At 35.0% G+C, this 14659-nt stretch overlaps 1 protein-coding gene across 4 annotated transcripts in view; it reads right to left on the bottom strand.

Annotated features, from left to right (window-relative positions):
- The window catches only part of LOC148650339 (gamma-aminobutyric acid receptor subunit beta-2), a 90440-nt gene extending 78301 nt beyond the window's left edge, over nt 1-12139 (bottom strand). Inside the window, exons 1-4 of one of the 4 annotated variants that reach the window (XM_088604043.1) lie at nt 11999-12139; nt 10032-10263; nt 9828-9919; nt 8982-9049 (exon numbers count right to left, since the gene is read on the bottom strand). In XM_088604043.1, the coding sequence (XP_088460169.1) occupies nt 8982-9049; nt 9828-9919; nt 10032-10114 (243 nt within the window). In that variant the 5' untranslated portion in view covers nt 10115-10263; nt 11999-12139. Of the gene's footprint in view, nt 1-8981; nt 9050-9827; nt 9920-10031; nt 10730-11998 lie in introns of those variants that run through there. The other 3 variants (XM_088604042.1, XM_088604044.1, XM_088604045.1) reach the window with 3 other exon arrangements.
- Nucleotides 12140-14659: the final 2520 nt, after the last annotated feature.

The following is a 14659-nucleotide window of genomic DNA, read 5'->3' as shown; positions in this document are numbered from 1 at the left end:
TTTAGTCAAAAATGCAACCCAATTGCCAGCACTTAAAGGACCAGCTAAAGTCAAACACAGATACATTGAAACAGCAACATTACAAATGTACTGTATGTGCTGGGAGAAGTAACACCAAAAAGAGAGAGTTTGAGTTCTATTAGCACAGCATTTTATAATACTTATGTGTCTACTCAAGATGAGCAACACTCAGGGATTCTGCTCGCCTCAATGGTTGACTTATGTTTAAATATATCCATATTATAGTTTTTAATTAATGGAAATTATGAAAAAATTAAATGAATGAAAATACATTTCTGAAAAGCAAATCAAAAAGACAATTTTCTTGCTGGTTTTGGAGCATTTTAATACATTGACATTTTATCAACTTATACCTCACGCAAATCAGCAAGTAACACTTTGAACAGAGCAAGGGCTGAGACATAATTACAATATGTATTATTTATTTTAAGGATTCGTGGGTTTCCATTTTTCACTTTTTTAACAACAGCAACATGGAATTTTTTTAAATTAAATCTCCATTTTCTTTGTCTAGACTGGCCACAGTGAGGGAAAAATCATTGTATCAGGATACAAGGAAAGACTGAAATATCCCTTGAAATGATGCTATTTCTTTCTGTGAGAAACTGGTGAATTAGTGTGCCATAGTGCCTAAAGCAACTTCTGTCTCATAGTCACAGAGAAGTACTGTAAATAGCTGTATTCAAGGCCTGGCTTTTCTACAGCCAGTTTCCATTCACTCAGCCTGACAGACCCTGTTACATCTCTGGAAACTCAGAGCTTTGTTTTTTTTCTTCAGTTTATTATGATGATAGTTGTTTTTCAGGCCACTGAGGTCACTATCATGGTAAACAGGATTCAAAGTCAATGTATAAAAATAATATCATAAGAAGAATACCCAAACAACAGAACAACAACTGCAACAACAGCTACAACTACAGGTCAGTAGATCTATAGATCTCCTTCAGAGATCCAAAATATAAACATTAAGAGAAGATTTAAACAATTAAACCGTCACTACCTGTTTTACAGTTACTGACCTTCTTTCAGTATTTGAACACCATGTTTACATCATCTAAAGAAATATGACCAAGAAATATGAACAATGTGAAATTGATTGAGTTAATTCAATGTTACAATTTTGAAACATAATGACTACACAGGAACTGTAGCCAGGAAGAACAGTCTGGGTGTAAGAAAGTGACACTTTACCTACAGTATACTAATTTTACTGTTGAAATACTGTACAAACACTGAAGATAGGGGTATTGTATACATAGTTGAGAGTAACAAAAATACAAAATATGTTAGTCTGCAACAAATTAAAAGTTTATTTCAAATGCTTGAATGTCTACCAAAATTAATTCTGTTTCAGATAGGTGCCTGACATGAGACTTTGGTTGTTAATTTTACAGGGTTTAACTAGAACAATCTGTACCAGATTCAAACAGAAGTGTACATGAGATCAATGATTACTTACAAAAGGATTACAGCACATTTGGAAAAGTAAAGAAGTTATAATAAAAATATTAATAATAGTTTGCGTCTTTACGTTCTCCAGACCTATAATCTAAAAATGTTTTCATCCAAATGTACTACTTCTGTTTTCTATTGCTATGTTTTTCTGCTCTTTCATACATACAGTACACAAGAAATATGAACTTTAAAGTTAACACATTTCTTCCATGCAGAAATGCAGAAATTACAGCTTATCAGTGTGAAGACAGATCATAGCTGTGGTTAATGTATTTGAAGAAGAATCTCAAGAAAAACCTTAAACAAACTGGAGCTTATAAAGATGCTTAAAAGTAGGCTCAGCTATAGCATGATCTTGTCTTTTGCAAAACCAAAAAGATAGCCAATTCATTTTATTTGACCAATAGATCCCAGGTTTTCCTGTGAATCACATCTATAAGGAAGACAGAGAAATCAAGATTAAACTTTTTATTTAAAGTGAATGTACACATTTTAGCAATATTTAGTGGTTATTTAAGCATTCTTGAGATTCTCTGTGATAAAGCTGGCCAGATTCCAACATTTCAGTGATCCAGGTAACCTCTAAAAGGTTTAGATGCATTTTCTGTACTCACGAGGCAATTTTGGCAATTTAAGCAGGACACGTGGAGCACACAGGTGGATATGTGGCGATTTCTAGTTGCTTCTCTTATGATGAGTACACAGCTTTTCAAATGATGACTGAGAATCAGTGTCTGACAGCCTTGGGGACCCCCACTAACTCATCTTCTGTTATACAATGGATTGGGTCACCCCCACCTAATTACGCTTGTAACAGTAAATGCTTTAAATGTTGAAATAAAACCCTCCACAAAGAAGCAATAAACACATTTAAAAGGTTTACATCACACACAATTACCAGAACGTGTCCATTATTTTTTATTGAGCCACAGGGATATTTCTAAGTGTTTTTAATTAAGCTTTACTCCCACAGACTTTTTGCTCTTTCAACATACTAAAGTGTAACAATATGGAAACCTCCTGTAACTTAAAGAGAGAACTTTCAAGTACTTTAGGTATAATTTAAGCACAATGCAAAAAGGCTAAATGCATTAAGGCTTTAAAATCAAGCAAGGCACCTATTAGAGCTTATTATTTACCCTAAAGTGGACATTCTTTTTTTACCTACAGGGTCTATTATAATGATGCCATCAACAGCAAATGTGAGCCAATGAATGTCATTTAGAACAAATTATGCAGTTTTAAAGGTAGCATTCTATCTTTTCTGTGATTTCAATATTAGATCCAAAGCAGGTTAAATCCCGGACAAGTGAAAGGATTAAAATTGCCAGTCATTAAAGAAGATAATGATGTTATTACATAAAAATAGCAAAAAAAATATTTATTGCACTCACAAAAAATGACTTTTCACCTGAATTAAATGTCTTCTCTGAAATTCTTTCCATGAAACTAACACAACAATTCAACATTTACACTTTAGCAGTTTCATGAGTCATGACAGTGAATATCTTTTCTCAGAACAATATAACCAGGGCAGAGAAACAATATAACCAGAGAAAATAAAACGAAATTAAAGTTTTTGCAGTTTTTCTTATTGAAAAATGACTACTATTTTTTCAAGAATTTAGAACAAAATAGAAGTTTGTAATTTGAATTTAAATCAAAGCAGGTTACATTATTGAAAAGAAATCTCAATTACACTATTGTTACATTTTTGCACACATTACAAAAAATATATTACTGTGTTGGAATTAGCCCAGAGCAACATTCTTGGCCTGTCAATATCCTACAGTGACTGGCTAAATTTAGTCTAGAACAGAGAATATTATTTGAGGACCTGGTTGAAGTATTCAAAATCTTAGAAGGCATTGTCAGAGTCAAATTACTGGACTTCTTTAGATTCAACAATGAAATGTAAACAAGTGGATACAAGTGGAAACCACAGGGAAGTGAATTTAAAATTAAGACCAGGTGGCACTTGTTTACAAAATATGCTGGTGGAGTCTGGAGTCTTAATGTTCCCTTCAAAATGTGCACAATCAAAGCTATAGGATTTGCCATTTTAGGTGCCCGCAGCCGGGTGAATATTGATTGGTGGAGTGGTGTAGCTGTTGCTGAAGATGCTGCATAAGAACCACAAGAACCACTGTAGGACAGCAAACCAAGGAGACCCAGGCTGACTGAACCCCATACAATTTCAGCACCTATTGGAAAATCACAGTCACAGTCACACGTGAATCACCACTCTTGCTTTCAGCTCTTTCAGCTCTGTTTCTATTACTTATATGAAGTATAAAGATTGAAATATCAGTTGGAACAATGGTTTGCCACCGGGGCCAAAACTCTAGCAAAAGAAAACTTTTTAATTAAGCATAAAATAGAAGTGTCAAATCAGTTAAACATTGTTAGATTTTTTCAAACATCTCATTATAGGATGGAAAAACAATACCAATAATTACTTTTTATTAATTCTTTCTTTTCACTTTTATATGTATTTCAGATGGTGAACAATTTAAAGTCAAACTGCAGGATTCAAATAAAATATAAAAATTAATTGTGTGTCCAGTAGATTTGAAGATGATTTTGTGATTGTACTGATGAGGTACTAGCTTTTATATGGAATACCATGTATTATTTAAAGATGGTTGTATTTTAAGACCCTTCTGTTTTATAACAATGGGTTTAAGATCATCTCTGCTTATGGTTCCAGCAAAAAAACACATTGATTTTCATGATTTATTAATATTACAGCTTTATACAATGACTCATAAATGTTAGATCGCAGTAGATCTACAGTAGATGCAGCAATCCTTTCTGAAATTGGCTTACTTCAGCATTCCTTTGAACAATTAAAAATGAATGAATCTTAAAGTTTAGTTAACGTCATTAAAGTTAACGTTCAGTCAAGGTGACAAAGTGCAGAATACCTCTGAAAGCAGATAGTTTTATCCATCATCTATTTACTGGGTCTAATACATCTTTGCTATGAATTCCATTCTCTGCAGTGTCACCCTTAGGATTTACCCTGTTCTATCAATGATGAACACATATTTACTGTCGTTTCTCTGAAAATCAATGTACCTTTCTGATAAAGAAAGCACTTTTTATTTATAAATATACCTGTCCATGCAAATATCTGAAATTCATCCTTTAAAATACTAATAACCATAGTAACTGGAAATAATTATGGTTTGGGATTTAGTCAGTAAGACATCCTTAATTATCATTGTATTACATAATTTCTGATTATTCAGTCAATTGCTCCACATTAAAACATCTTCCCACATGCCAGGTGGTGTGCTTTACTCTCTCTTGTACTTGAAATTGAACAGAACACACTGCTTATATTTAACCATATAAGAGTGCAAAGCTGACAGTTTTATTGCATCTTTCATATGTCCAAAATCCCCCACAACGCAGGCACAAAAATCTGTTAGGAAACTGGTAAAGTGAAGTCAAACTATATTCTTGACATCTTTTAAATGTAATTCTGCTGCCATAGCTCTGCTTCTCCCACAGCTAAATAGCCAAGGTTTTAGATGACAAGTAACTAAACAATCCAAATTAGTTCTCTTCATTAGCTGGTTGCAACAATGTTCTAACCTTTTTTAAGGTGTTTGTTTTAAACATAACAGTTACAAATGAAGCACTGGTTATAATAATTGAAAGAAATAAATGGTTTTCTTCCACTCACACTTTCAAAATATATTTATTTTGAAATTGGCCGAAACGTCGACCCGTTTACTAAGAAATAAATGTGTGCAAATGGGATTTTCAAACCTGTGATTTCTCTTGTCTGCTGCTTGGCCTACTTTTGCATCTAACAGATGAAAAAAAAACTCAGATGCAGTAATCTAAAGCATGCTAAGATACTGCAATTAAGGTATACTGATAAAATTTCAACAAGATGCCTAAATTAAGTAATGACAGAATGCACCTGCCTAGACTCGTGTTTGCATTATTATCACACACTTTGAAAAGAATAGTCTGTTGAGCATGACAACATTATTACATCATATCGAAATGGTTGCATGTTTCTGCTGAATTTACGGATCTGTTCTTAAGTAAATATACATTTACTGTATAGTTCTTATCCTGTAAACATTAACAAAGTAATACACTAAGTATTTTTAAGTATTTTACACTAAAAAAAGTTTTAAAATAATTTTGTAAAGCAGAATTTATGATACATTAGTAAATGAAACCTAGACAAAAAAATATACCTGCATACAGTAAGTGTTATATACATATACCTGTATACAGTACCTCTGTACTGAGTCATCCCAATCTGACATACTGTAGACACAGAACATGACCTTCCCTCCAACGTTCCTGTGTTGGCCTGACCAAATGTCAGGATGTTGACATCAAGACAAGTTTGCACAGACATATTTGGGGTTGACCCAAGGACCTTCATTGCCCAGGATCACATCTAACCTTTGGTCACTGGTTAGACCTTTTAAAAGGCATTCAGGGCAATGTAGGTTTCAAAAAACAAAGTCTTGTAAACCTGACATTATGGTAAACATGGAGCAGAATGGAAAGAATTAAACAATGTTCATGAAATGCCTGCTTTTGACCTCACCCGGGGCATTGGTTATTTTTTTTATAATGAAGGGAAGCACCTGTCCACCTTAATGTGTGATGACTTTAGGTCATTTTGACAAAAGGCGAATTCTCGTATAAAATTGGTTGAGGGCAGTGCTGTAAAACAGCACCTCATTTGACAGTTTCAGAAAAACGATAAAGGAAATGAAAGGAACGCCTTACAGCTCCCTACTCATAAGGGTCATTAATGAGTCTCCTGGCAGAGCAGCATCTGCTGGTCCTTCTGCAGAAATTTTGTGGGGAGGTAGCAAGAGAGATTTTCAAAGGAGACCATGCTAAAAGCCAATGGGAAACTTACTCTTCTGACTTTAATCTTGGGCTAATTTAAAAATGAAGGCCCAGATCTGTACAGATAAAAGCAGAATCCCTCAGAGGTGGCCATCCTTTTTGTGCGAGAAAGCTCAGGAGCAAAAGCTACCTTCTAATGAGCTTCAAATTAGACCAAAGAGAAGATGGGAATTTATATACTGTGTAAATTGAGAAAGTGGTCCAATGAAAATGCAGATTTCAGATAAATAATCTTACTTAAAATATTTTGGTCCTTCTAATGCAATGAATGTATTCACTATTAGAAACTATAATATTAAGTGAAATCTGCAAAACTGTACACACAAAAGATAAGACCAACCATGTTCTAAAAATTATTCTATTTTTCTCTGACCTTGCCTGATTTAGAAATTACTCATCTGTGCATGTTGTCCCAAGTGATCATGGTGTTTCACAGAAAACTTTTCTGGCTAATTCCACTTTTGGGTTCAGTACTGATGTAAATATTTGGTAGTTCTAAAAAACATAGTAGAAGGACAAACATTAAACATGAAACAATCCCTATGCTTAATGCAGCCAGGCTTCAAGGATTACTGCAAAATGGTAATAGTTGCAGAACATATTTGTAGAAAGCATTATACTAAAATCATTATCTAAAACAATAACCCAGGTGCTTTATTTGGCAGTTCAGCAGTCCAGACACATGGATTATGGCTTTATTAGGAAACTGAACATGCAGAAGTATAATTGATGCCAACTTTTGGCATTACTGAAAGAGTGGAAACATTTCATACTACGTGAAAGATCCAAATGTCCACATTTCTACTGGGAGTTACAATATGTGATGTCGGCATCAGTTCATGGTGTATTGCACTCACATTGGTTACACGTTAAAACATGTGCTTATTCTGGGTGAATTAGTGTGAGGATTCGAGTTAAAAGCCATCCAAATGAAAGGGCATGAGCAAGCAAAGCAGAAACACAGCATACTGTACATACATTCCATAATAATGTATAACTCTGGTCAACATTTGAATTGTTTGATCTACTTTAATGTTAAAGTCATTTAGGAGAAAAAAAAACTCACATGTGACAGAACATTAAGAAAAAAAATATCTACTTTGACCATTAAAAAACAGAGGCTAGAGATTACCTTTCCAAATGTTGTTATTCTAACGTGTTGTTTATCTAATTTTCAAATGATTTAAACTCCCATGATTTGTGTGTATTGTTCTCCAACTGTTTCAGGAGTCAATCATAGAAAAGTAAAAGTTGATGTAAAAATATTGAGAGGGATCTTTGGTAATACTCTAAATGCTTTCAAAAGTCTAAACTCTTATTCAAAAATCACTGAACCTGAACTTTGAGATCACACAGAGAAATTTAACAACAAAACATAATAGAAATTTATTAAATATAATCTAAACTGCCTGGACATTGTAGCACTGTTGAAATTGAGGTTGCAAAATGTGTTGAAAATGAATACACCTACAGATTGTTATAAGCAGCCTATGAATTAAAAAATAATTTCACACAAATATTTTATCATATGCATTCTCATGTTGATATAACACAAAATGGATACTTATGTTTCATTGGACTTTTTATTTAAAAGTTCTTTTCTATACATTAAAAGATTAATGCTGTTTTTGAGATTGCCCATATCTGTATAATTAGCATGTTTTTGTTTGTATACAGTTAATTACCTGTGCATTCACATAAGCAAATAGAAACTAACCAGAATCTCCTGCTGAGAAGTGCTTTTTTTCTTATTGTAATTAATTAAGTTCTGTATTTTTTATTTTCAGGATATTGACATGTATGAACTCACTTAAGAAAGAACAAACTCAATCACTATCATTAATAACCTAATTCTATAAAGAAAGAATGCTAATATATTTTTCATGATTTGCTAAACTGTAATTCTACATAATGATCACTAGGGGATGCTCTTGCATGAAGCAAAACTTCTGTTTCCTTGCACAGATACTCAGAAACACAGATGAAGTATTTGCCTAATACAGATACATATGTTCCTGCAACTGTTACATAGCCGTGCTGTTAATAAAACTGAGTACCTTAAATACTCGATGGCTCAATAAAACATTATTAAGGTGCTGAGCATGTGGTCTTCCATATTCCTTTTATTTGCACCCCCCTTCCCCCGACCTTCTTGAAGAATGAACTTCCATAATGAACCGGATTTGCAATGTACTGTAGCATCAAACAACACATTCGAGTGCCACTCTTGGTTTTTTCAGGGCTCTGAAAACACACAGACGGCAGACGACAAATATGCAATATCCGAGATTATATATATCTTCCAAATTTCACCAAAGGTTCATGACAAAAAGAATACGAAATCGCAGTTCGGACAAGCGAAAAGATTGGGTCAATGACATATTTTGGTCCCCCACTCACACTCACGCACTACCCACACCCCATCTGTTCGTTGCAATGTGTGGATAAATACAGATATCACTTGAAAACGACAGGCTTTTACGTCGGTGGTATGGCAACTGGCACGCGTGCGCTCACTATATTTCACAGGGACTGCTTTATTTGGGAAAGGTTCTGACCATCAAGGTCCGCATCCACAGATTAGTAGGATAAAATAATTGTGTACTCACCATATTGACTTCAGATACCATGTCTATGCTGGCGATATCTATATTCATGCCCACTGCCACCGGGGGACCTGCAAACCAACAACGGTCCGCAATGTAATCTTTTCAAGAACTTAACTCTTTCCATAATAAGATTTTATTAATCTAACTTAAATAGCAGCTTTAAAAGGCATTACAGAAGTATACACATTATTGAACACCCCGTTTAAAAATCAAGTCAGTCCCTTGCCCAGTATTACCTGTGATTCTAATGTTTTAACCTTACATAATAGAATACTTGCACAATACCCCCCAGTGTTCATTGAAAAACATGGGCATTTTCCCCTCCCAGAGTATTAATGTATTAGATTCCAAATTCATATTCACTGCGCTTTACACTATAAAACCCTAACCCCAACCCTTCAAAATATGTAAAAGGCATTTTACTACCGGAGTATAAAATCACTGTGTTCGCGGTACAGCGATAGCAATATTAAATGTCAAATATAAATATTTTATGCAGGGAGATTTTTAGCAGTTTATTAATGGAACTATTTTGTAGCAAAGTAACATTACATCTTGACTCTGTCACAAGTTAAAAAATCTACCTACACAGGAGACTGTTTACTAAAACAGGTCTTAATCCAATAACGTTCAAGGCATGTTAGATGAAGACTGTCCATTTGTCTGAAATTTGGCCCGATCTCTTTAACACATGTAAACCTTTTACAGAAATGGGAGGTATGTGCGCTAAACTTTAAAATGAACCCTAACACATTACAATTCATACAATTTACGAAGCAGTTAAACACGTCAAAAGGCTAATAATATTGCAATCAATTAGAACCCTTATTAAATTATTTTAATTACCTCCAAAATCTGGCCTCAAGCGAATGTCATATCCTTTCAACAGTCTATCCACAGTTTCTTTTACCAGTGACATATTGCTAGGGTCATTGACACTAGAGAAAGGAAAGAGGTAAATTCTTAGATGCAGAGCCTTCTGTATGGATTATTGAAGTATTTCATAGTGTATACAGTCATACAAAGTAAGGAACAGAGGTGATGACTTACCTCTGCGCACAGACCACTGCCACTATTAAAGGAAATGTCCAAACCCCAAAGTAGCTCCTTTTCCTGATTCTCAGCATCGCCATAGTTTTGATATGATTTTGGATTTCAGTGAAGACAGACGAGATCCAACTTATTCTGGCCAGTGCAGTAATTCCAATGTGGGGCGCATGCGCACACTCTACCACAACATCAAGGAGCAGCGGCTGCTGATGCTGGTGGTAGAGCAATTTCCCTAGCAGAGGGAAAAAAAATTTAAAGGGGAAAGCGAAGAATAAACCAAGATTGTCAAAAGAGGTAAAAAATACTGCTGTAAAAAGGCATCCGCTGAATCCCAGTTATAGTGTTTTCAAAGCATGGATATATTCGTGTATATTATTATCATTGAAGATTACACGCGACGAAACAACAACCGCGTTTCATATCTTTATAATTTCAGAAGTGAATAATGGGGGTACAAAATGTTCAAGTTGTCTTTACTTTACCCAGAACGTTGAAATTAATCGAACGCCCGCAGGTTGTGACTAGTAAAACCTCCTCTACTTAAAACCCATGCTTCAAGAGGCAAAGCTGTTAAATCTTTTGAAGAAGATGGGCTGTTGCTAATCCGAATTGTTCAACAGTCAATGTGCAGATTTATTTTCTGAAAAAAAAATCAGTGATAATGATTCGGAAACCCAAGCTGCTATCAAGCCAACTCCCACAAAGGTTATACCACCCAAAGATTTAGAGGGGATACAATTTCATAATAATCAAATCATGCTACAGATATTCTAAGAACTGAGATAACATGTCTGTGCACAGGAAAAGAATAATGAAGGACTACAGTAGTTACAAGAAACTAGACTTAACAGCCTTGTTTTGATACTCCAAATTGCGTTTCATGCTATTCTACATAACACCTCCTTACAATACAAATGGAGAACAAACTATAACGTGTTTTTATTCCTTCCCGTTCCTTCCTGTTTTGGCTAGTGGTAAATATAGAGGCTATCATGAATAACAAGCTTGCTCTGGTTTTTGCTCAATTTTCAGTTACTGCGTCTTACACTTTGACGACAGAAGCTACTGTACTGTTTATGCAGCGCTCTTTCTTTCCTTTGCCTCAGTGTTTTTCAAGCAAACGTTTTAAAATCTAAGCGCACCCGTATTACTTCGACCTCGGCAGACAGTCCTTGCATCTAAAGCGGGGTGATACACATTGAATGGCTGGTTCATTGATTGCTTTATTGATTGATTAATTTACTGATTCCAGAGATTTGAGGACGTTTTAGGTAGCCAATTACACAGGGATACAGAGGCGAGAAAGGTAATAGGTAAGAAATGTTGTGCGTATTACTGTATATGATTAGCGAGTTAGCTTTATTTTTCTTGCTCTAAAAACGATTAATAGGTTACATCTGGCAGTGAAACAGCAATGATAACACATAATGTATCCACATTATCGCACCGTGTACTGGTGAGTGAGATAGAAACATGTTATAAAAGAACGCACAGGCATGACTTCAGTACGTGTCCGTCATTCTATTCAGAACAAGCGCAATGTGCTCTTCATCTTCCTTAACACTTAAACCACGGGACCTTGGGGCAGTACGTTACATGAAGCGCTGAGGTCCTGAATTGCCTACAAATTGCCGGACCATAAGTAGCTGCATGAATGCGCACTCGCAGAATCAAATACACTGAAATCGTGTAATCCCGGTTTCCAGAGCAAGTATGTGATTACGGTATGTGATTTTTAGGAAACACATTCGACGATCTCATTAACTTAAATTAAACAATCTAATATTTAAAAGGTGTAACTACAGACGTTAAAAACAATCTTGGCATCGCTTTCTGACAGATTAGATAAGCCCGTATCTCAACTACTATCTAAATCAGAAGCTTTGCCTGGTATGAATCTTCAGTACACTAAGCTAGAAGACTTTAATGCAGCTTGACAAGGAAAGTATCTATGCATTGTTACTTACCATTGAGTAGAAATATGGTTAAGAGATCTGGCCTTACCACGTCGGCAAAGTGGTCCTACAAAAACACAAATTCCTGAACATCACTGTGAAGGTACTAGCAAACCCCAGTTATTCATTTGCGTGTTGATAATGACTCAGGTGTATTTTGAATGTGACGAATGCTACTAACGTTAGCTTGAAACGTTTAAATCAAAACATATTTTGAAGGAAATGCCAATCTATTGATAAAAACAATTCTTGGAACAAGAAAGTACCATAGCTGCTTATTTCTTTTCTAAGAAATATGTGGTCTTAAGTCTTCTATAAAACTATTGAGTTATTCACTACGATTTACTCTCCTACAGGTACAGTACCTGTACAGTATGTTACATTACTCTGTGAGTGGCATTCTTACACTGTGTTCTGTTAGAAAGAGGGTTGATAGGGGATATTCTTTACTCTGAAAATGTCCCATGCTTATTGTGTAGTTGAAATTTTCAATGTAGTACATTTTTTTTCTTGTGATAGTTTGGGCCCAGTAATCATAAAAGATCATCCCCATCAACCAATTCCCAAACATATTTAATTTTTTGCATGAATGAATGTTGTGTTCCTCTTCTAATAACGATATCAGAATTTCAACCAATCATGCCAATTGATTGTCTCAAATTTCACATAAATGTTTTAGTACAGTGAATCTAGTTATAAATTGCTAATTTCGTGGCACTGTCTGAGTGCATAACGTTAATATTTGTAGAAAGCTTAGGTTAGTACCTCAAGAGAATGATATATACTGTAGTAAAGAAAGGCAAGAAGGTGTTAAAATGACAAATACAGTAAGTCTGGCAAAAATTCCAAGAAGAAAGCAGATCACATAATGGCTACAGAATCACTGACTTGTGCACTTGTCTAGTTCTCAGAGGAGACAGAGAAAGATAAGGAGTTATAAAATACATTTCGATACTGTATGAGTATCTTCCAGGATGTGTTTAGCACTATATCATTGGCTTCTTAATAAGTGAGCAATATATTATAATTATTCTAATACTTTATTGGGTTGGCAGATTTTGTCCTGAAGAACTGTAGCCCCTCAAGCTAAGAATGTAAGAATCAAATATGTTTCAATTGCAACTTAAAAGTTAAGTTTTTCTAAGAGACATTGTTTATGTTTCCAATTAACATAAATATGTATTTGAAAGGCAAGAGGAAACCCCGCTCAGTAAAAAAAAAAACATGTGAACATAGAGCGAACGTGTAAACTCTACACAGAAATGACCATATTCAGGCATCGGGTCTTAAAGGGTCTTAAAGCACTGATGCAGCAGCTCTATCAGTTACAACATACAAACGGCTTAGTGACGCCAGGAACCAAGTTGATTCCTCGACTGACGAATGTCTAAATTAGTGTGGTACTAATAAGCTTCATCTATAAAAGACGTATCAAAGCCTAAATATTGTCAGACTTCACTGCAAAACCCTTAAGCATGAGCTTATTTCAAGAAAAAAACAGCTTGAAGTACACTTCTAATGAACCTTTACGAATTTTACAAGGGAAAGAAAAGGTGTCGACCCAGTGCTAATCTGATTTAGAACAGTATATAACTGCATACAGTATAAACTAGATGTATCGGTCTTCCACTGTACGCAGTGTTGGAGTATCACTTTGATATGTCAATTCATTTTACTTTGGCAGCCAATGGTATTAAAACCCGCATGATATATTTAAGCACCGTACCTCAGAGACTCCATTATGGATGCCTCAAAAGCTCGAATTAGGGACAAGACGTACAGTATTGACTCCTATCTATTTCAAACCATCTGTTTTGAACGCAGCATGTATAACAGCGCACATTGTAGACTGGGTAGAGGATGCGCAAGGATTAAAACATGTAATTCATCTTTTTTTTCTTTTTTAACTGATGTGTTAATTCCGGGAAGCCTAGTAGCGCTATACAATAAGATTCACCGGTACGTTAAACATTATTTTATATTTTGGCCAAAGCTCGATAAAACCGACTTCTGCTTTAAAACTTAGTCATAAAGCATTAGGACATCGTTAACATGAACAAGCCGGATACAGTACATTATGTTAAAATTTAATAGTTCATAGATCACATAATAATCATTAGATTAATCCATATAGTGTAGATTAACCCTGCATTTACTGTACACGGTAACTTCACGTTTCATGGTACTGTAAATCGCTACAGCAGCTTTCTATATTGTTGTCATAGAAATACAGCACAAATGATTGATCCAACCCAATGATGTTAACATGGTTGTAACTGTAATTCTCCTTTTTGGGTGGATTGGTTTGCTAAGTGAACAAAAGTACAGAAGTATATTACTGTATGCGAGTGATGTACTGTACTGATACGATTACATAACTACCCTGATAGATGAAAAAGGACCAGACACCTCTAAAATGTTCGTTTATATATAAACCGTAGGAATAATCAGTCTTCATTGCATAGTCTATCGGACACAGAATTTAAATCCCATAGCAGTAAATGCTTTACTGAAGCAGACTGCAGACATATTGGCATTTTAGTCTGAGAATATCTGTTAAGAAAATTCAATATAATCTTTCAGTATTATTATTGCTTTAACCTTAGGGACGTCTAACTATTTTCTTGAACAGGGCTTCACTGAGGGATCTGGAGACGTCCAATATATTCCTAT

The sequence above is a fragment of the Lepisosteus platostomus genome, chromosome 13 (assembly GCF_059453375.1).
Source record: "Lepisosteus platostomus isolate fLepPlt1 chromosome 13, fLepPlt1.hap1, whole genome shotgun sequence".
Taxonomy (NCBI): Eukaryota; Metazoa; Chordata; class Actinopteri; order Semionotiformes; family Lepisosteidae; genus Lepisosteus; species Lepisosteus platostomus.
This window is presented reverse-complemented; position numbering and strand designations above follow the sequence as displayed.